At 40.7% G+C, this 22,539-nt stretch overlaps 2 protein-coding genes across 4 annotated transcripts in view; one reads left to right on the forward strand and one right to left on the reverse strand.

Moving 5' to 3' along the window:
- Positions 1 to 546: 546 nt before the first annotated feature.
- SERPINA10 (serpin family A member 10) lies at positions 547 to 13,003 on the forward strand. The gene is made up of 5 exons (XM_055291411.2): positions 547 to 626; positions 2,771 to 3,538; positions 4,855 to 5,128; positions 7,154 to 7,304; positions 9,237 to 13,003. The coding sequence occupies exons 2-5, from the start codon at positions 2,821 to 2,823 to the stop codon at positions 9,426 to 9,428; spliced, it is 1,335 nt and encodes a 444-aa protein (XP_055147386.1). The 5' UTR covers positions 547 to 626; positions 2,771 to 2,820; the 3' UTR covers positions 9,429 to 13,003.
- Positions 13,004 to 13,699: 696 nt separating this feature from the next.
- PPP4R4 (protein phosphatase 4 regulatory subunit 4) overlaps positions 13,700 to 22,539 on the reverse strand; it is a 125,958-nt gene continuing 117,118 nt past the window's right edge. For all 3 annotated transcript variants that reach the window (XM_055288294.2, XM_055288291.2, XM_055288293.2), the window contains 2 exons: positions 18,165 to 18,312; positions 13,700 to 14,754 (listed from right to left, as the gene is read on the reverse strand). In XM_055288294.2, the coding sequence (XP_055144269.1) occupies positions 14,753 to 14,754; positions 18,165 to 18,312 (150 nt within the window). In that variant the 3' untranslated portion in view covers positions 13,700 to 14,752. The remainder of the gene's footprint in view (positions 14,755 to 18,164; positions 18,313 to 22,539) is intronic.

Consider the following 22,539-nt stretch of genomic DNA (forward strand, 5'->3'; position numbering starts at 1 on the left):
AAACAGTCTCCACCAGCCTCAACTCTGAGTACCCAAGGATTCAGTCTCAAGTCCAGCAACATTGCGAAGCAGGAAATTTACCTTGAAAGGAGCTATGTACTCTAAGTAGTGATTTACCTGTCTGCCTCCCCCACTGGACTGACCAGTTCTTTGGGGGCTGAGAGAACAGGTCCTGAACATTTCTGCTGTGCCCCCCAACCCACATCCCCATAGTGTCCAGTACCAGGCTGGGGACTCAGGAAGCATCCATGGGATCCCCCAGTGCCTTCTTTCTTGAGGTGTTCAGCACCTAGAACAGCTCAAGAGAAATCCCCCACACCCCACTCAGACGAAGCTGAATCATACTGGGGCGAAGCCTTGAGTTGCAAGGCAGAAGCTCTCGTGATGGGATTTGGGTCATATTCCAGGTTATGGGAGGAGCTGGGGAGTACAGGAAGCCTCCCACTTGGTCGTCTTTGGTTTTCCAGAAACTCCACCATCACAAGCAGGATGTTAATCAGTAACTGTCCCACATGGGATCATACTTTGGAATAGCAAATATTTGCTGAAGGTTCTGGGCTGCAAAGCTGAAGCTTTGGTTTCTGCTCTGAATGAAGGACCTTTCCAGGACCCAAGGCCACACACTGGTAAGAGGCAGTGGGTTACAGGAGACCTTCAACGAGTCTAATCAGGGAGGGACCGGGAAGGATGGTATCATCCCTGGGCGGGCTCCAACGTGACAGCTGCGTGGCTGAGCAGTGCAAAGACCTCCATCCTACACTCCACGGGGACTGTACATACAGATTGGGAGCCAGAGTGGGGTGAGAGGTGAATTATAGACACAAGGGGCTCCTCTGCAGGAAGAAGCCAAGGGAAAGAGGCTTGAAAGGCTTGATATTTCACCCACCACAACTCACTGCCAGAGTAAGCGGGGCTCCCCTTCCCAGGGCTGAGGGGAGGCGAGGGTGTGTGCTCTCCCAGGGCTGAGAAGTGGCAGGTGAGCTGGTGATTCCTTACTGCCTGGGTTCTGTCTGGGAAGGTGCGTCCTCACCATGCTGGATGGTGTCCCTAGTCCAGAAGCGCCCCCTGAACTCCTGGCCTAGACTCCAAAGGGTTGGGTAGATGAGCAAAGACCTTACAATCCCATGGAGAGGAGGTGCGGAGGGGGAGTCTGCTCTTTTCTTCTTATAACAGCACTAGTGCTATCACAGGGGCCTTGCCCTCATGACCTCATCTAAACCTAATCACCTCCCAAGGGCCCCAACTCTACTGCCATCACAATGGTGGTTCAGGCTTCAATTTATGAATTCTAGGGGGACACATTCAGTCCATAACAATAAAAGCGTGAAACTGGGCTGCGTTTACACTGAAAGAGCTATTTACCCAACATTTACAATACTTGAGTGACCTATTGAATGCAGGCTTGCCATTTAGAGTCAAACAGAGTTTCCTCAACAGTGTCCTTTGGGAAACACAGTGGAAGTATTTCACTGCTTCTATAGGGTAGAGGGTAGTGCCGTTCAGACTGCAGAATGAGGCCCTGAATTCCGGGGTGCCATTCAGCCTAAGCAAGGAGCAACATGCTGGGCCCTGGCGCTGGAGGCGGTTTTGTCCCAGGCATAGATAAGGACTCAGCCCCTGCATCAGGGAGAAGAGGCCTGGGAGCACCGCCTGTCAACACATTTTGCCGCAGGTGACTTTGGTCAAGAATAAGGGTCTCTGCTGATGGGAACTATGGTGAGGCCGGCAGCATCCACCCTGCACTCACTGTTCTGGGTGGCCTACCCCACCCAGATCCTCCCAGGGCAGTGGGCCCAGAGAGAGGATGAGGGAGAGCAGGTGTCCCAGGGGTCCTGCCCAGGGAGGGCAGGTGTCCCTGGGATCAGGCCTGCAGTGCGGCTGAACACCAGAACTGAGTTGGGACACAGACCGATGGCCCAGCCCAGTCCCAAGGCATGTATTTGGATGGAAAACATGCAAGTGTTCGGGAGCCAGGCTCTGTGTCCAAGGATGTGGAGGGAGCCTAAAAGGCGATAGAGAAGGGGACAGCTAACGGTGAAGAAGTGTAGCTCCCACGCTGTGCAGCCTAGGGCAGTGAGAACTGGCACGCAGCCCAGGTGGCTGTGAGGGCCCTATGAGGCCACAGTGGAGGGAGCCCAGCAGTGGGTTGTATGAATTGTGGGGCCTCCTGCTACCCGGGAGCCGCAGCTATAGGAAGGAAGGAAGACCTCCAAGGAACTGTGTAGCAGAGGTGCAGTGCGAAGAGAATTTTGATAAAAAATCCAGGGAAGCTCCAAAACTTTCCCCCTTCCTTGCCTAACGGGCATGCAGGCACTCCAATCCCCAGCCAAATAGGGCACAGGGCAAGGCCAGCCACCCATCTGGATGGGCAGCCTGATGGTCAGGGCAATGAACGAAGCAGATCAGAGAAAGATGTGTGAGGACCCGATTCCACCTGCTCGGACCCCCACCTTCTGTGCTGCCTCCTGCTCCCAGAGCGGGCTCTCTTGCCCTGGCCCTCAGGGAGGAGACGGGATGAACGAAAAAAGGGTCAGGACTGAAAGCTGCCTGCCGGCCAGGCAGGGAATACGAACTGGAGGAGGTTTTGCTCTGTGAAATAATGTCCCCTCTTTGGGTGAGCAAATGTCACCGACACTTGCTCCAGGTCTCCCTGGGGCAGGGCTAACCTACTTGAGCCACAGGAAGGAGGCAGGGTCCCTGAAGAAGCTTTTACTATCCACAAAGACATTTTAGGAGCATTAAAACCATCTCTATCCTCTCCTCTCCACAGGAAGTCTTGCAGCTGAAGGGAGGCACTCCTTGGCCTCCACAGCCGACCACATGAAGGTGGTGCCAAGCCTCCTGCTCTCCGTCCTCCTGGCACAGGTGTGGCTGGTACCCGGCTTGGCCCCCAGTCCTCAGTCGCCAGAGGCCCCGGCCCCTCAGAACCAGACCAGCAGGGTAGTGCAGGCTCCCAGGGAGGAAGAGGAAGATGAGCAGGAGGCCAGCGAAGCGAAGGCCGGTGAGGAAGAGAAAGCCTGGCTGATAGCCAGCAGGCAGCAGCTTGCCAAGGAGACTTCAAACTTTGGATTCAGCCTGCTGCGAAAGATCTCCATGAGGCACGACGGCAACATGGTCTTCTCTCCATTTGGTGTGTCCTTGGCCATGACAGGCTTGATGCTGGGGGCCAAAGGGCCGACCGAAACTCAGACCAAGAGAGGGCTCCACTTGCAGGCCCTGAACCCCACCAAGCCCGGGCTCCTGCCTTCCCTCTTTAAGGGACTCAGAAAGACCCTCTCCCGCAACCTGGAACTGAGCCTCACACAGGGGAGTTTTGCCTTCATCCATAAGGATTTTGATGTCAAAGAGACCTTCCTCAATTTATCCAAGAGGTATTTTGATACAGAGTGTGTGCCTATGAATTTTCGCAATGCCTCACAGGCCAAAAGGCTCATGAATCATTACATTAACAAAGAGACTCAGGGGGAAATTCCCAAACTGTTTGATGAGATTAATCCTGAAACCAAATTAATTCTTGTGGATTACATCTTGTTCAAAGGTCCTTTGATAATGTTCTGCTCTCCCAAGGCTGCAAGGCCCTACGACTGTCTCTCCCTTTCCTTCCGTTAGGCCAGCATATGGTTAACGCTAAATCATTTTCTATGAATGTGTTTTCACGTTTCCAAAACAGATTGATACACATATTGAACAGCGTCAGATGCTGTCATTTGAGGCCCTGCCCTGGTATCCTATGTGCTTGTAGTCCTTATAATTTTCAGAGCACTCTACACAGCTCCCCTCTGACACTTAGAAACATAGGGTCATTCCAAAAAAAGGGGGCTGGGGATTATCTGGGGGATTTAGGATTGCATCATTGCTCCTTTATTTTTACTTTTTTGACCAACTCTCTGCCCTTAGATTCTTATCATAGAAAATAGGGACACTCCACCTACTATAGTGTTAGAGGCTAAATGAGACAATGAATGTAAAGTGCCTAGATGGGCTTGGCACATAGCAGACACCGAGTATCTATTGTTTACTTGTTCTTCCTAAACTGCCAATCAGCAGGTAGAGCAGGAGTTGTCTCCTTTCTAAAGATGAAACCAGCTCAGAGAGGTTAGCTTGATCAAGGTCACACAATAAGTGGCAGAGGCAAAACCCAAACAAGGGCCTCCTGACCCCCTGATCCTACGTTCTGTCCAGGCCTGCCTCCCTAATGGGGCACTGGACGTGGGTTGGATGCCACTTTCGCAGAGCTGGCACCAGACTTACAAAGCCCCGGCAGGGGAAGCCACTTTACAACCAGCCAGGCCACACCACCAGGGCAGACATTTGTGTAGAGAGTAACGTACCTGCCTGCTGGTGGCCTCTGCATCGTGGGGCCTTCTCTCAGAACCACACTAAACAGTGGGTGGGTAAGAAGTGTCACTCCTGCCACCTTGGACTCTGCATGTGCTTGTGCCTGGTGTGAATGAGACAAAGTGGCAGTCAGAGGTGCCAGGCAAAGGCTTTTCTCTAAGCTGAAGCCAACTATGAGGGAACGACTGTGAATTCTGTTCAGGTCCAGGACAATGAGGGGAGCCAGGGATTGTTAGGAAACATTTCCCTGCTTTTGTGTGTGATTCCCAATAGGGCCTGCGAGTGGAGCTGCATTTTGCTAGCTGGGCTAGAGGCCAGGGAAAATTTTGGGGAAATTTATTTTGCCTGCCTGAGCTGTGGAAAAGCCAACCCAATTAGGGAACGCCTTTCCTAGTTGGAACGAGAAGACGAGAAGTGAGAGAAGTGAGATAGAAGGCTCCCTCTCTATTATTTGAGCAAGAACAATGCTTTTCAAAGAGGGGATTTCTGTAATGAGTTCTTCTCTTACTTGTTCAGGGAAATGGCTAACCCCATTTGACCCTGTCTTCACCGAAGTCGACACTTTCCACCCGGACAAGTACAAGACCATTAAGGTGCCCATGATGTATGCTGCAGGCAAGTTTGCCTCCACCTTTGACAAGAATTTTCGTTGTCATGTCCTCAAACTGCCCTACCAAGGAAATGCTACCATGCTGGTGGTCCTCATGGAGAAAATGGGTGACCACCTCGCCCTTGAAGACTACCTGACCACAGACTTGGTAGAGACATGGCTCAGAAACATGAAAACCAGGTACAACTCTTGCCCACACCCTATACAAACTCTACCTTTCTGTACTGGCAAACACTCAGCACAATTTCATTGAATGCACCGTGATTTAATGTCTCCTCCAGTGAGCTATAAGCTTCCTGAGGGCAGGGCAGCATTGTCTTTTTTTCCACTCTATCCCCAGTATCTGTCACAGAGTGCCTGGCTGATTCATTCATTGAGTCCATCAGTATTTTACGTTCTGCCACTGTGATAAATGTATGATGCCAGGGATCCATCAGCAAACAAAACAGGCAAAATTAGTCTGCCCTCATGGAGCTTACATTCTATTGAAGGAAGACAAAGAGTAAATTAAAAATAGGTAATAATGCAGGGAAGGGGACAGGGAGCATCATCAGGACGCAGATGGAGGTTAGAGAAGGCCTCTCCAAGAAGGTAACAGTAAGCAAACATCTGAAGATGAAGGATAAACCATGTGGATATATTCGGGGAGAGAAGTCTTATGTTACAGGCAGAAGTGTACAAGTTCTGGGATGGGAGTGTACCTGGTGGGTTTGAAGAACAGCAAGGAGGCAAGTGTGGCTTCAGCAGTCGGAGATAAGATCAGAGAGGAAACAGGGGCCCAGTCCCCAGAAAAGACTTGGGCTTTCCTGGGAGAGGCAGGAAGCCACTGGATGGTTCTGAGTAGAAGAGCAACCTGATTTGACTTGTTTTTAAAGGATCACATAAGCTCCTGTATTGAGAAAAGACACTAGGGGGTAAGGATGGAAGCAAGGGAGAGTGGTGAGAAGGTTACTAGCAATCCAGGTAGAGATGCTGCTACCTGGACTGCGGTGGTGGTAGTGGAAGTGATGAGAAGTTGCTGGATTCTGGATCTATTAGGAAGTGCAGGATCTGCTAATGGATTGAATGTGGGTGAGAGAGGTGTCAAAGGTGATCACAAAGTTTTTGGCCTTAGCGACTGGAAGGATGGATTTGCCATTTACTGAAAGTGAAAGGAACAGGTCTGGGGTAAGTGCAGAAGTTCAGTCTTAAACACTTGGATCAGAAATATCTATTAGACATCCAAGTTGAGATGTCAAGACGACAGGTGGATCTGGAGTCTAGGGTGAGGTCCAGGCCAGAGATATAAATTCAGTCATCAACATAGAACTAGAATCTAGACACATGACAGGGTTGGGGTCTGTAAATATAGAGGAGAGGAACAGAAAGCACAGAGGGGGCACTCAAATGTCTGCCCAATAAATTAATCCACCTATTGAAGTACAAGGAAAATGGCTGCAATACGAATTCCATGGCAATGGCTTCTGAATCCTGTGACTCAGATTTTGGCAGAGACAAGTGCAGCTAAAGGTCTCCAGGGTTAGTTTTATCTTCATTATTCTTCTTTCATTTTTCTTCATATCTTTAGCACCTAACAAAGAACCCCAAACATCATAAGCCCTCAAGAAATGTTTGCTGAATGAATAACTTTTTAAATTAATCTTCAAGACATGTCATGTCCTCAATTATTTTTAAATAAATAAAAAAATTTTATTTTGAGCCACAGAACTCATCTTTCCAAGCAACATATTTTCAAAGGTGGACTCCACTATACAAAATAGATGGTATCAGAGTTTCTCTGGCTAAAGATGGGTAGGGGTTGAAAGTTTTCTTTGCTCCCTTCCCCATCCATCCCCAGACTCCTCGGGTCTGCAGAATCCAGGAGCTGAAAACAGCCATCATCCAGGAGGCTGCAGGACTGCTGAAAGCAGCTGTTAACTCAGGTTGTTTTTAAAATATAAGGAAATGAACACATAAGTACTTTGCTAAAGAGAACGTGAGTCACTGGCTGAGGAATAAAACTCGTTCACTGAAGCTGAAGTACTATTTGATAAGCTAGAAATATTTTCTCTGAGTAGACCATTGTAAAAGAATGGCATGAACTACATAGTCAACTGAAAGACTCATTAATGGAAATAATCTTAAAGAACAAAAATTGTGACCTTTTTGGTGTCCATAGACTAGGGCTTTGTCTACATTTCACCATCATCTGTTCTTGTACCACAGAAACATGGAAGTTTTCTTTCCGAAGTTCAAGCTAGATCAGAAGTATGAGATGCATGAGCTGCTTAGGCAGATGGGAATCAGAAGAATCTTCTCACCCTTTGCTGACCTTAGTGAACTCTCAGCTACTGGAAGAAATCTCCAAGTATCCAGGGTAAGTCAGGATCTTTCATCAGAACCCAACGTCAGCATGAAATGTCACCAAAACAAATGTTTTTATAAACCATTTAACTTTGATAAAATACCTAATGGTAGTGGAAAATTAGATTTAAGTCCCAAATACTTGAAATAGCACCCAGGTTGGATGTTTTAAGAATTTCAAGCAATTTTATTAAAATAACTTTTCAACTAATTTATTTTAAACAGACCTCTCTCCCTCTGCTTAAAGTGCTCAGGGAGAAATTTGACCCTGAAATAGAACTGGTTTACAGATGCATCACCATTTATGTCAAATACAACTTGAATAGTTCATGAAATTACACCACCTTTACAATGAAAGAAACCCCTAGACATCATCTAGCCCAACTTCTCCCTCCTTGTGGAAATCCCCTCCATAGCCCTACGAAATAGCCCTCCAGCTTCTATCTCTTCCTCTTCATGCTTCCAGTGACAGCAAACTCACCATTTCTTTGAAAAGCTGCCCAATACACAAATAGCTAAAATTGTTATATGTGTATATATATGTGTGTATATATATGTATATGTGTATAAATGTATATGTGTATATGTGTGTGTGTGTATATATATATATATATACACACACATATATATGTATATGGAGAGAAAGACATACATATATATATATGGAGAGAGAGAGAGAGAGTCCTGTAACTTCTACTTCATGCTTTTTGGTCCTAGTTCTATCTCTAAAACTACTAAGAACAAGTTTAGTCACCATCCACATAGAATCCCTTCAGTTACTCAGTGTTTCTCAGTGGAAGGGTTCTTGGTTTTGAGGGGAACTGCTTCTTGTCCAGAGCAGTTGTGCATGTTGCAGGGAACTGGTTAGCATTGCTGGCCCATGTTCAGTAATGCCAGTAGGAAACTCCAGTCATCACTATAAAAATGCTCCCACACATTTCCAAATGGCAGCTACATCTCTCTACATTCTTCCTTAGCTGTGTGGTTTAATATTTTCTCATACAATTGCAATTTTCAATTCCAAGAGAGACTAAAAATGGCATCCACTTAAGTAGGACACAGTAGGGTAACTGTGGCATGGAATCAGGTCTTACACCTCAAGAGAGATAAGACAATTAAATAAAATAATCCTGCAGACCAGCACCTGAAAGTGTTTCTGCTATGAACACATGAAAAACTGAAATGGGCTGCTGCTTTATGAAGGGTCATCCTGAAATTTAAACTGTAAATGATTAAATATTCTCCCTCTGTTTACTCTGGGAAGTTAATTTTCCTCTAGGAAATCAGGGAATTTCCTGGAGTGAAAATCAGTGTAATTACATGTTACGTTTTCATTATCTCTTATAACACAGTAATTATATAGGTACATCACTCATATCACATCTTGTTTCTGTAAAAAAGGGCCTGCCAAACATAGCAAGCAGCCACAATATAGGCAGCCAGAATTCAGGAAGGCTCCAGGGACCCCTGGGCTTGGCCCAGAAAATGCCTCAGGGTAGTACCAGGTGCTGGGAAGCTGCTACAGAAGACTAGCCATTCCCTGCCTCCACCTTGCCTGCCAAAAGGAAAGTTAGAGGACTCAAGGGTTCCAGGCAGCTTGAAAACCTTTTAGGAGCACCAGCTCAGCTCAAGAATTAGTAGCATAAAGTACATGCTCAATAAAGATATGATGCATGAGTGCATCCTGAGTCCACGCCTGGAATGTGTTTCACATATTCCACAATACTTCACATTGGGTTCCTGAGGTCTCCTGGTAGTTTGAGATTCCTGTGGCAGTGCCTGGTGCAACCCCAGACCACTCCTCTTAACGTAGATGGGCCTGCTCCACTAAATCCCAGGAGCATGACCCCATGGGTAGGACCACTGCGAAGAATTTCAAGGGGCTCATTTAATTCCTCCTTTGCACTGCCACACAAATGGTTTTTCACATTATTTCCTTTTCCAGGTTTTACAAAGAACAGTGATTGAAGTTGATGAAAGGGGCACTGAAGCAGTGGCAGGAATCTTGTCAGAAATTATTGCTTATTCCATGCCTCCTGTCATCAAAGTTGACTGGCCATTTCATTTCATGATCTATGGAGAAACCTCTGGAATGCTTCTGTTTCTGGGCAGGGTGGTGAATCCAACTCTCCTATAATTCAGGACATGCATAAGCACTTCGTGCTGCAGTAGATGCTGAATCTGAGGTATGAAACACACACAGGATACCAGCAATGGATGGCAGGGGAGAGTGTTCCTTTTGTTCTTAACTAGTTTAGGGTGTTCTCAAATAAATACAATAGTCCCCACTTATCTGAGGGGGATACATTCAAAGACCCCCAGCGGATGCCTGAAACGGTGGACAGTGCTGAACCTTATATATATTTTTTCCTACACATACATACCTATGATAAAGTTTAATTTATAAATTAGGCACAGTAAGAGATTAACAACACTAATAACAACATTAAGTAAAATGAGTTACTTGCACGCAAGCACTGCAATACCACAACAGTCAAACTAATTACAGAGAAGGCTACTAAGTGACTCATGGGCGAGGAGCATAGACAGTGTGGAGACATTGGGCAAGGGGAGAATTCACATCCTGGGTGGGACAGAGCAGGACAAAGCAAGATTTCCATCCCACTACTCAGAATGGCATGCTGCTTAAAACTTTTAGATTGTTTATTTCTGGAATTTTTCATTTAATGTTTTTGGACCATGGTTGACCATGGTTAACTGAGACTGCAGAAAGCAAAACCATGGATAAGGGAGGACTACTACAAAAGCATTATATTGATACATATTTTTTAAGATGTTTGTGCAATCTGGTATTTTAAGCTTGTTTCTAAGAACCTTAGTTATTTGGCTAAAGACTAGCTGGGTAGAATATCTTTTCTCTGTTGCTCACATATTTGGATTTTTAAAAAGTTATAGATGAGAACGCTATGTCAAGATGAAGCCTTTGGGAGGAAGACATGTACACATTCTCCTTGAGTCATGTGCTTCTCTCTCTTTCCTTCTCTCTGGTGCAAAATAAGTGTTTTATTTTAATCTATTATGGAGTTATTTCTTGCTGACTGACATCAGAAGAAAATAGCTCTAACCAGTCCTGATCACAGCATCTGCTTCCATGGTGCATCAAATCGCTTGGCAGAGGCACTGGCTGAACCACAGATCATCTAGTTCAATACCTTCATTTTACAAAGGAAGGAAAGAGGGACCCAGAAACAGGTCCACATTCTTACTTTCATGGGCCCTAGGCACGTTTAACCTCATAGACTCCTCCTTCCTTCATGAAGATATGGCTGCATTGGTAGAAAGATGAAAATATTCGTCTTTCAAAGTTGCATATCTAGCTTCAAAGTTATAAGTCTAGCATATGGCAATAAGCAAAACACCTTCATGGGCCCTTACAATACTGTCGGCCTTGGGCACTGTGTCTTCTGCATCTAGTGGATAAGTCATACCTTATATTCCCATACAGTGGGACAAAACACTTGTCCAAGGTCTTCCAGTGTGGCAGTGGCAGAGTCAGAGGCCTACCTTTCCTGACTCTAGTCCCCAAGCCCTTTTTACTCTTCCTTCCATATAAAATATCTGATGCAGACCAGGTAAACAGCATGCACTACAGCTACCCATGAGGGTTAAACAGAATATAAGCACGAACTTTGTCCCAGGGTGAAAAGGAAAATCGTAAATATCCCTGATGTTCCTTAGGCAGTCATTTTCTGTCACAGAAACAGAAAAGACTATATTCAGAGAATCCTGAATAAAGCTAATTTACAGTGTCAACTATGTGAACTAAATGCCTAATTGCATTTCTGTCTGTCTGCTATCTAATGTTTAAAAAAACCTAAAATTCATTTATTGATTAGTTGTTTAATATAATTCAGAGTAATGTGAATACGTAATAATATTAATATGCAGTCTAAATACTGACTTATGGAATGATGAAAAGTCAGTATTTAGACTGCATATTAATATAATAAAATTCATTCCTGTATTCATTCCAAGAGTAGTAATTGACACTTATGAAGTGACAGGCAATTCTAGGCCCTAGAGGGCCAAAGACAGAGGACTAACTCTAACTGACATTCTTAAGTCACCTTGTTTGTGTTCAATTAGTCAGATTTGTTTGTGGAAAAATAGTAGAAAGAGGAATAAAGTAGAATCCAGTCAAATTTCCCACTTTTAAGAGATGAAATCTGGAAAAATAAGTCTGTGAGAGCACAATACTCACTGAAATCAATATGGCCAAACCCAGTAATAAAAAGGTACCTTATTATCGAAGGATTCATATAGCATGCAGATAAAAAACTCCTGCCTTCTTCCCACCACATACACTGCAAAGCAACAACAGCATAATAATTGTACTTAATATACTACTCTTTAAGGTAGAAAATGGACCTATTCTATATTTTAAATATACTGTTTAATGTTCCCCCACATTTGCTTTAAGAAGTTCCTAAGACAGTTTCAGATTTCCCAAGTACACAGGCATGACAGAAAAACGCAGACCAATAAAAAATGTAACTTACCTTACACAAATACACACACACAAATTCAGGGTTTCCCACTGAGCGGGGGAAATCTTAACATTGTACAAGTCTTCATGATATATGTGTCGAGTTTTTGTTTTTGTTTTTGTTTTGAGACGGAGTCTTGCTCTGTCACCCAGGCTGGAGTGCAGTGGCGCGATCTCAGCTCACTGCAACCTCCACCTCCCGGGTTCATGCCATTCTCCTGCCTCAGCCTCCCGACTAGCTGGGACTACAGGTGCCCGCCACCACGCCCGGCTATTTTTTTGTATTTTAAGTAGAGATGGGGTTTCACTGTGTTAGTCAGGATGGTCTTGATTTCTTGACCTCGTGATCTGCCTGCCTCGGCCTCCCAAAGTGCTGGGATTACAGGCATGAGCCACCACGTCCGGCCAAGTGTCGAGTCTTAAAAATTGTTCCTACACAGACACACTCAACCACACATTCTCACATATACATGCTGTAACAACTGAGAACAGGTTACTGACTTAATCTAATTCATTTTATCCTCATTGTAAAACTTCTACTCCAGCTGAAGAGCCTGTTTCATTTCAATTCAAAGATTTCTCATATATCCACTAATTGTACGGCAAAACTGACTCATCTCCAGACTAAGATATTCAAGCTCAGGAAGTCAAATAATAGAAATGATTTTTTAAATGTGTATGAGGTTATAAAGAAAAATTTTATGTGCTCCTTATTTAACCTCTATTAAGTAAAATCCTTTATAGACCTATCTCCATTTCTGCAGTAAAAGTGAGCTCTACAGTTAGCTTGTAAGGCTAACTAGTGAAATTCTTGGACTTGTTCTTAAAAATGCAAGTTTTAGTAATTGACAAAATGATGATGAAGATGTCCCTTGTCACTACAGCTACAGATCGAGGGAGATTTTTCTTTGCCATACAACTAGCTTAAAGGATTAATTTGATAAGTTGTTAAACTGAGAACTTTCACAAAAGCATCCATCTTGTTTTTGATATAAATGGAGATACATGTAGTTATTCATAAATGTCACTAATTTGCTGTTTATCCTGTTTCTATATATCTGTCCTTGAGAGTATAATTTTAATAAATATTTCAAAGATTTTAGGAAATGTCATGTTCTGTTAAAAAACTTCCAAAAGGAATTTTGATGAACAGTTTTGATAACTTAGTACTAACTAGGACTAAGACTGCAATTGACTGCTCTACATTCCTGAACTTTATAAGCAGTAGCTGTTTCTCTCTGTCAAATCAGTTTCCCCTTTTCCCATTTGCATCATGGGAAAGTAAAAGCTTATAATTCTGCTAAGTTTATTATGACAAATTGAAATTCTCCATTTTATTAAATTAATAGAATGTTATGAATCAAAGCACCAAAAAAACTGATGCAATTTTGATGTCTCGTTCTGTACCACATTCTCCAGGTCTTAATATATTCAGTTCCACATTATTGGTGCTAGTAGGAGACATAATGAAAACAGTTAAATGAAATCCACAGCGAGTATACTGATTAACCAGTGCTGTCAGATTTCTCATACCTATTGAATTTTAACTATTGACGAAATGAGCAGTTACAATTCCATTTACCTGGTTGTCCTTTGGCAAAGGATATTATTAAGAATCGCTAAAAATTGCCAAAAAGAAGCCGTATGGAAGGAAGAAGGAAAACAAATGGCATGAAAAGGTCTCTCACTGAGTAACTATGCTCTTAGAGTTGACGCTGGTATATTTCTTTTATTCACTACCTAAAAGTGAACTATCTTACTCTTTAATTATAGAATAAAAACTGCAGGAAAGTATTTAAAACTTTTTTTCACAAACACAGGTATCTCATTAACCTATGTTTTATTTTGAGTGAATTCATTATTCGTTATTTCACATTATAAAAAGTAACCACACACACATATGCATTCACAAATTAGATCATCTTTATCATACATCAATATATTTTAAAAAACAAATATCTTCTAATATCAATATAGTTATATGCTGATTGCATTTTGAAATAGAGAAGCTGACAATAGCTTCATACAGTATATCTCAAGAACTGACAGTTTAAAATTAAGAACTGTATATATTCCACAGGCAAATTTTGATGGAAATATTAGCATTAGTACAAATAAATGCTGTTGACATAGCTTAAGCATGATAGCTTGGAATAACAGCTGATTCAGACTAGATTCATCATTTTAAATTAAATAAGGACAAGTACAATCTAAAATGTAAACAAAGTATTTATAAAATAAATTCTCTAGGAAATAAAGAAAATCAGCAATCTATTATTTTTAAGGTATTTATAGCTCAAAGTTACCAGAAATCTTTGTGGAAGTTTCACTGCCAAATTTAAATTTGGGAATATCCGGGTACAACATATTGTCACCACAATCCGGAGGGCTGCCAAAATCACAGACGGCTATTTGCATCCTTTCAGTGTGACTTTTCAAGTGGGCTTGGAGAGTCATGAGAAAATGCAGTATCTTTCTTACCTTCCAATTCCCCCTCCAAGTGATTATCAAGGTAGGACAATTCAGCTGATGTAGACTTTCATACGATTTTTAAATGCTAAAACTCTAGAACAATTAAATAGCTGGTTTTCTGCACAAATAAATGCAGACTTGTCTCTTTTGCAGCAGTGGTTAAAGCACATTCCTAGAGATGTTTTTCATTACACTTCACTATAACATTGGAATTCTGTAACCACATTATTACTCAAGAAATATATATTATACCTCCTAGGGAATCTAATTTGAAATATGAAAAGTTTAACATCAGCTGTCATTATGTCTCTCTTTCAACAACATTATGTCTCTCTTTTAACAACAAAAAAAAAGAACCCAAAATTTAAAAACAAAGCCCCAGCCATTGCTTTAGCTTTTGTGTACCAATCACATTATCTCCTGCTGCCTTTGTTTTGCCTCCTTCATCAAGCAGTTGATTTAAGGATTGGATTTTCTGGATTTTCTTTGGGAAGAAAGAAATGAAGGAAGAGAGGGAGGGTGGGGAAGGAGAGAGTGAGAAAGGGAGAAAAGGAAAAAAATATGAAAAATGTTATTCATATAATGTGTACAAAGTAAATTAAAAATATAAAGATACTCTACTTTGAATAATTATAATACATGAGAAGTCTGATTAAGGGAAAAAATGAATTACACATTAAAGATTACTTGGAATGATCTTTAATTACCAAAAATTCTGTGTATATATAACATAGCATTCAATTTAATTCATATTTTTCCTACATTTTTAATTTTGTATAACCATAATGGAAGTTACACAGGCATAAATATATGAACTGCCTTAAAAGACAAGATATAATAACATACCTATGCTTTCTTTAAGACACTAATATTCCTAAATACCAAATGTGTCATCTCAATGACCCTGAAAAGCTGGGGAATGTATTGCATAGAATTTGAGAAGCAAAAATTAAGATAAATTATACTTTCCAAAATCACCTCGCAGGCTTATTTTAAATGAAAAGAACATATTTTCACTTGGATGTGGCCTGTTTTGAATTGTGGATACTATTTCACAGAAGAAAGACCAATGTGGATATCATCACCCATCCAGCCATATGGCAGTGTGCACTCAAGAGAGATCCATATAAGTGCCACATCAGATGGAAATATAGTTACAAACTTGTATACCCAGTCACAAGTTAAAAAAGCAACTGTGGATATCAACGTTCCTCCTTTAGAATCAGAAAAGACTAAATAAACCTGATGTGATTTGTTATCAAAATGTTTGTTTCTAGATTCACTTTTTAATCAATTATACATATATATAAATTATGTAAATAACTACATATTATGTATGTTGAACAAGAAAAAATTCAGTCTATGAAAAGGAAAAGCATGCTCAACAATGAAACAACAGATAAAGAGAGTAATCTGAAATAAAGGAGAACCAGCATAAACATACTGGGTTTCAATGGTCTTTACTGTAAAAAATGCCTATGGCATTTAGAAAAATATACTAAGTGGACAAGAGAATACATTACTGTTGATGTTACTAAATATGCTCTTCAACAGAAGAATTTCAGGGCAATCTTTACAGAGGAAGAGGGTTTAGGGTAATAAAGAGGATTTCAGGATGCTAGAGCTAGAAGGCACCTTAGAGGAGGAGGAACCATGAGGCAGCCCTGTCATGTGACAGACATGCACAGCAAGGGCCAGTGCGCTGAGTTGAACTTTGCACAGCCACTTAGCTGCTGCTGGGAACGAGGCACACAAAGCTCTCTGTACACTATTACCATGTTCTGCCTCTGTTTTCATGACTTTTTTTTTTAAGATGGAGTTTCACTCTTGTTGCCCAGGCTGGAGTGCAGTGGCGCAATCTCAGCTCACTGCAACCTCCGCCTCCCGGGTTGAAGCGATTCTCCTGCCTCAGCCTCTTGAGTAGCTGGGATTACAGGCACATGCCACCACAGCTAGCTAATTTTTGTAATTTTTTAGTAAAGACAGAGTTTCACCATGTTGGCCATGCTGGTCTCAAACTCCTGACCTCAGATGATCCACCTGCCTCCGCCTCCCAAATTGCTGGGATTACAGGCGTGAGCCACTGCACCTGGCACTTTCATGACTTTTAAGTGGAACTTCCATAGTATAATCATGGGAGCAATAATTGTATAGCTAAAGAGCATTCTCTGTAAATAAAAATACAGTCTGCATTGACACTAACCTGTAATATCAATGTTCTTTTTTTTCTATTACTATTGCATTTTTGTAATAGTACATTGGTCCTCTTTCCTTTAGCTCTAGTCAATAAAATTATTTCTAAACTTATTTCTAAATTTTGAATGAAGTTGGGCATATACCCAACGACCAATTACAATTTGGAATATGTATAGTTTGGATGTTTATCCCTGCCCAAATCTCATGTTGAATTGTAATCTGCAATGCTGGAGATGGGGCCTGGTGGGAAGTGTTTGGATCATGGGGGCTGATCCCTCACGGCTTGGTGTTTTCTTTGTGTTAGTGAGTTCTCACAAGATCTGATCATTTAAAAGTGTGTGGCACCTCCCCCAACCCCACTCTCTCTCTCCTGCTCCTGCTTTTACCATGTGATATGCCTGCTCCTGCTTCACCATCTACCAGGATAATAAGCCTCCTGAAGCTTCCCCAGAAGCAGATGCCACTATGCTTCCTGTAAAGTCTGCAGAACTATGAGCCAATTAAACCCCTTTGCTTCATAAATTACCCAGGCCCAGGTATTTCTTTATAGCAATGCAAAACAGCCTAAATCAGATCCTAAAAGGGACTCCAGCACAATTTTTACAAAAGAATGCATTTAAGAAACTTTATTCAGGCCGGGCGCGGTGGCTCACGCTTGTAATCCCAGCACTTTGGGAGGCCGAGGCGGGCGGATCACGAGGTCAGGAGATCGAGACCACAGTGAAACCCCGTCTCTACTAAAAATACAAAAAATTAGCCGGGCGTGGTGGCGGGCGCCTGTAGTCCCAGCTACTCGGAGAGGCTGAGGCAGGAGAATGGCGTGAACCCGGGAGGCGGAGCTTGCAGTGAGCTGAGATTGCGCCACTGCACTCCAGCCTGGGCGATACAGCGAGACTCCGTCTCAAGAAAAAAAAAAAAAAAAAGAAACTTTATTCAAAAATGCCCATGAATTCACTAAAGCACGTTTAAAAGAAAATCTAAATCTTGTTAAAAGTCTGTTCCAACCAGAAGGTTCAGGTGTCCTATATGAAACGGCTAACTTGTAACTATGGTTTGGGTATCCTGGCTGAATCATTTATACCTTGATATAGTCTCTTATCATGGTGATTTTTATGGTACCCTTCTCTTAAATATTTAAAGTAAAAGAAAGACTTCAACAAATCAAACAAGATACAAATAGGACATTAAAAGGAATCATGGGGGAAAAGGAGAATGGAGGCCCTTTATAACCTCAGCTTCAAGACATAAGTATAGTCTGTAAATCTCTCCAGTTTATTGCACTCACAATTCTGGGTTCCACGGTGCCACTTATTTCTTAAGTGACATCAGCTGTACCAATCTTTCTGCACACTGGGTGATAAAATACCATATCCTTAAGCTAGGTGTTTAAAGGGATGCCTTCTTAGAGATAAATTCCCTAAATGTAAACATTTCATAGAAAAAAAATAGATTTCAGACATTAGTGGGAGCCATTTAAATGTTTCCTGGTGATTCCCTAAGGTTATAATGCCTTTGCCATATATAAGTTATTCTATATAAACTAACATAACAGAGTCACATGTGACAATAATACCCTTTAATTTATAACATTTTCTCATTATAGACATTTTCTATTCTTTGGAAAGTACTTAAGTGGGAAGGAAAGTGTGTTGAGCAAAAGAGTAGGATAATACACTCAGACATCACTTGATTACTTACAAGGTAGCCTTCCGTGGTTGTGTATCTTTACTTCCACTGCTCTTGGGATCAACTGAGTTACCTGTCCCACGGGAAGTACTCGGTAAGGGAGTATTAGGAGAAAAGGAAGATGGAACGCTACTGGCATTACGAGTCCGGAATGAATCATCTGAAAGTAATACATATAAAGTCAGACATATCAAATATACTAAGAGGGTAACCAAAGAAAAGGTTAATGACAGCTAACTTTTTCACTTTTTAAATCAATTTTATGAGGGCACAATTTACATACAACAAACTGCAAAAAGTTAAGGTTTTGACATATGTACACCCCCATGAAGTCATCACCACAATCAAGACGTGAACATGTCTATCGCTATGAAACAGTCCCTCATACCCCATCACAATCCTCCTCCTCCCTCTCCAAACCACTCCTGTCAACTATAGTTTGTATTGTCCAGAATTTTATATAAATGAAAACATACAGTATATATTCTTTTTTGTCTGGCTTCTTTCATTCAGCATAATTTTGAAAATCATTCATGTTTTATGTATCAATACTTCCTTTCTATTTCTGACTGCTATTGTGTGAATATGTCAAAATTTGTTTACCCATAATATCTGTTGATAGACATTTCTATTTTTTTCCAGTTTTTATATATTACAAATAAAGCTGCTATGAACACTCATGTACAAGTCTGTGTGTGGACATATGTTTTAGTTTCTTCTCAGTAAATGCCAAGGAGTGGAACTGCTGGGTCATACACTAAATATATATTTAACTTCAAAAGAAACTGCCAAATTGATGTCCAGAGTTTCTTTTCTTTCCTGACATTTTTGCCAGGAACATGTGCGTATTCTGGAGAGTTACTCCACATCCTCACACACACTTGATATTGTGAGTCTTTCTAGTTTTAGACATTCTAGCAAGTGTGAAGTGGTATCTCCTTGGGTGCTTTTTTATTGCTTTTAAATTTCCATTTCCCTAATGATTAGGATGTTAAGCATCTTTTCATGCACTTACTTGTGTATCTTTTGTGAAGTTCATGTTCAAACCTTTTTCCCATTTTAAAATTGGTTGCCTAATTTTTTATAAAGACATCTTTGTATGTATTCTGGATACAAATTCTTTGTCTGGTATATATACTATGAATATTTCCTCCAAATCTATGCCCTGCCTTTTATTTTTTAATGCTCTATTTCAAAGCCCAGATGCTTTAATTTTGATTAAGTCCAGTGTGTTGATATTTTTGTTTTATGGTCAAGATAAACCTTTGTGTATTCCAAAATCACAAAGACTTTCTTCTATATTTTCTTTAGAAAATATAGACACTTTTATGCTTAGGTTTATAATACATTTTGAGCATAGCATAATTTTGTGTAAAGTGATAAGACTTGAGATTCACAGGAACGGAAAGTCAGATACTGCCTGTTTTCACTTATAAGTGGGAGCTAAATAACGTGTACATGTGGTCATAGAATGTAGAATACTCATCAGACTAGGAAGGGTGGGAGTGTCAGAGGGGGTGATGGATGAGAAATTACTTAATGGGTAAAATGTACACTATTAGGTTACACTAAATGCCCAGACTTAACCATTATGTAATATAGCCATGTAATAAAACTGCACTTGTATGCCTTAAATTTATACAAATTCAACAAATAATTAAGGTTCAGGGTTTTTGTTTTTGTTTCTTTAATATGGATATCCAATGGTTCCAGCACTACTTTTTAAGTAGACTTTATTTTTTAGAACAGTTTTAAGTTTATAGCACAATTGAGTGGAAGGTACAGAGATCTCCCACATCTTACCATTCATATATAGCCTCCCAACTTCAATGTCTCCCACAATGTCTCCCACAATGTGGTACATTTGTTGCATTGATGAACCCACATTGACATGTCATTATCACCCAAAGTCCACAGTTCACATTAGGGTTCACTCTTAATGGCGTACATGCTATGGATTTGGACAATATATACATGACATGTTTCCATCGTTTTGGTATCATCCAGAGTGTTTTCACTGCCCTAAAAACTACCTGTGCTCCATCTATTCATTTCTCCTTCCCCCGAACCCCTGACAACTACTTATCATTTTACTGTCTCCATAGTTTCATCTTTTCCAGAATGTCATATAGCTGGAATGTTACCTTTTCAATTTGCTTCTTTCACTTAGTAGTATGTATTTAAGGTTCCTTCATGTCTTTTCATGGCCTGATAGCTCATTTCATTTTAGCACTGCATAATATTCCACTGTCTGGATGTATCACAGTTTGCTTATTCATCTACCTACTGAAGAACAACTTGTTTCCAAATTATGGCAATTATGAGTAAAGCTGATATAAACATTCATGCTCAGATTTTCATGTGGATGTAAGTTTTCAACTCCTGTGGATAAATACCAAGGAGCACAACTGCTAGATCATATGGCAAGAGTATGTCTGGTTTTGTAAGAAACCAACAAACTGATGTTCCATAGTGGCTGTACCATTTTGTATTCCCACCAGAAATGAATGAGAGTTCCCGTTGCTTCACATCCTCACCAGCATTTGTTGTCAGCGTTTTGGATTTTGACCATTCTAATAGGTGTGTCATGGGGCTTCATTGTTTTAATTTGCATAAACCTGATGACATATGATGAACATCTTTGCATATACTTATTTTCCATCTATATATCTTCTTCAGTGAGGTATCTGTTCAAGTCTTTGCCCATTTTTTAATCAGGTTGTTAGTTTTCCTACTGTTAAGTTTTACAAGTTTTTTGTATATTTTGGATAAAAGTCCTTTATCAGATTATGTGTTTTGCAAACATTTTCTCTCAGTCAGTGGCTTGCCTTCTCATTCTCTTGACAGTATTTTTCAAATAGTAGTCTTAATTTTAATGAATTTCAGCTTATTCTTTATTTCATAGATTGCGCCTTTGACATGGTATCTAAAATGTCATTACCGTAAGCAGGGTCATCTAGATTTTCTCCTATGTTAACTTCTAGGAATTTTATAGTTTTGCATTTTACATTTAGAACAGTGACTCATTTTTGAATACACTTTTTGGGAAGGGTGTAAAAGATCTATTTTTTTTTTTTTTTTTTGCATGTGGGTGTCCTATTGTTCCAGCTGCACTTGTTTGAAAAGACTATCTTTTCTCCATTGTATTGGCTTTGCTCCTTTGTTAATGATCATGTGACTACATTTACGTGGGTCTATTTCTGGGCCTCCTATTCTGTTCCTTCAATCTGTTTGACTATTCTTTTGCCAATACCACATTGTCTTGATTGCTGTAGCTTTAGAGTAAGTCCTGAAGTCAGGTGGTGTCAATCTTCTAGCTTTGTTCTTCATTATTATGTTGGCTATTCTGGGACTTTCTTCTCTAGGTAAACTTTGGAAGTTTGTTGATATCCACCAAATAACTTGTTGGGATTTTGACTGAGACTGCATTTAGTTTATAGATCAATTTGGGAAGAACTGACATCTTGACAATATTGAGTACTTCTAACAATGAACACGACACATCTCCTTCTTTATTAGTTCTTTGATTTCTCCTATCAGAATTTTGTAGTTTTCCTTATATAGATCTTGTACATATTTTGTTAGAATTATGCCTGAGTATTTCATTTTTCTCAGTGCTAATAGTAAATGGTATTTTGCTTTTAATTTTAAATTCCTACTTGTTCACTGCTGGAATATAGGACATACTGAACTTTGCACATTAACCTTACATTGACCTTCATATATTAACCTTATATTCTGCAACCTTGCCATAATCACTTCTTAGTTCCAGAAGTGTTTTTGCCAATTCTTATGGATTTTCTACATAGATGATCATGTTATCTGTGACCAAAGACAATTTGAGTTCTTCCTTCCAAAATCAGTGTATCTTTCCTTTTCTAGAACTTCCAGTATGATGGTAAAAAGGAATGGTGAGAGGAGTACATCACTGTCTTGTTCCTGATCTTAGGGGGAATGCTTCTAGTTCCTCACTACTGTGATGTTATCTGTAGGTTTTTTGTAGATGTTCCCTATCAAGTTGAGGAAGTTCTCTATTCCTAGCTTACTGATGCTTTTTATCATTAATAGGTGTTGGGTTTTGTCAAATGTCCTTTCTTCATGTATTACTATGATCACGTGATTTTTCTCCCTTGGCCTGTTAGTGTGATGTATTACATTAAGCATTCTTCAAATGGTGAATTAGTCTTCCATAACTGGTATAAATCCTACTCAGTTTTGGTGTATAATTCTTTTTATATATTGTTGGATTTGATTTGCTAATATTTTTTTGACAATTTTCACATTTGTGGTCTTGAGAGATGTTGGTATGTATTATTCTTTTCTTGGAATGACTTTGGTAGTTGGGTAATGCTGACCTCACAGAACGAGTTAGGGTGTATTCCCGTTG

Source organism: Symphalangus syndactylus, chromosome 8 (genome assembly GCF_028878055.3).
Source record: "Symphalangus syndactylus isolate Jambi chromosome 8, NHGRI_mSymSyn1-v2.1_pri, whole genome shotgun sequence".
NCBI classification, from domain to species: Eukaryota; Metazoa; Chordata; class Mammalia; order Primates; family Hylobatidae; genus Symphalangus; species Symphalangus syndactylus.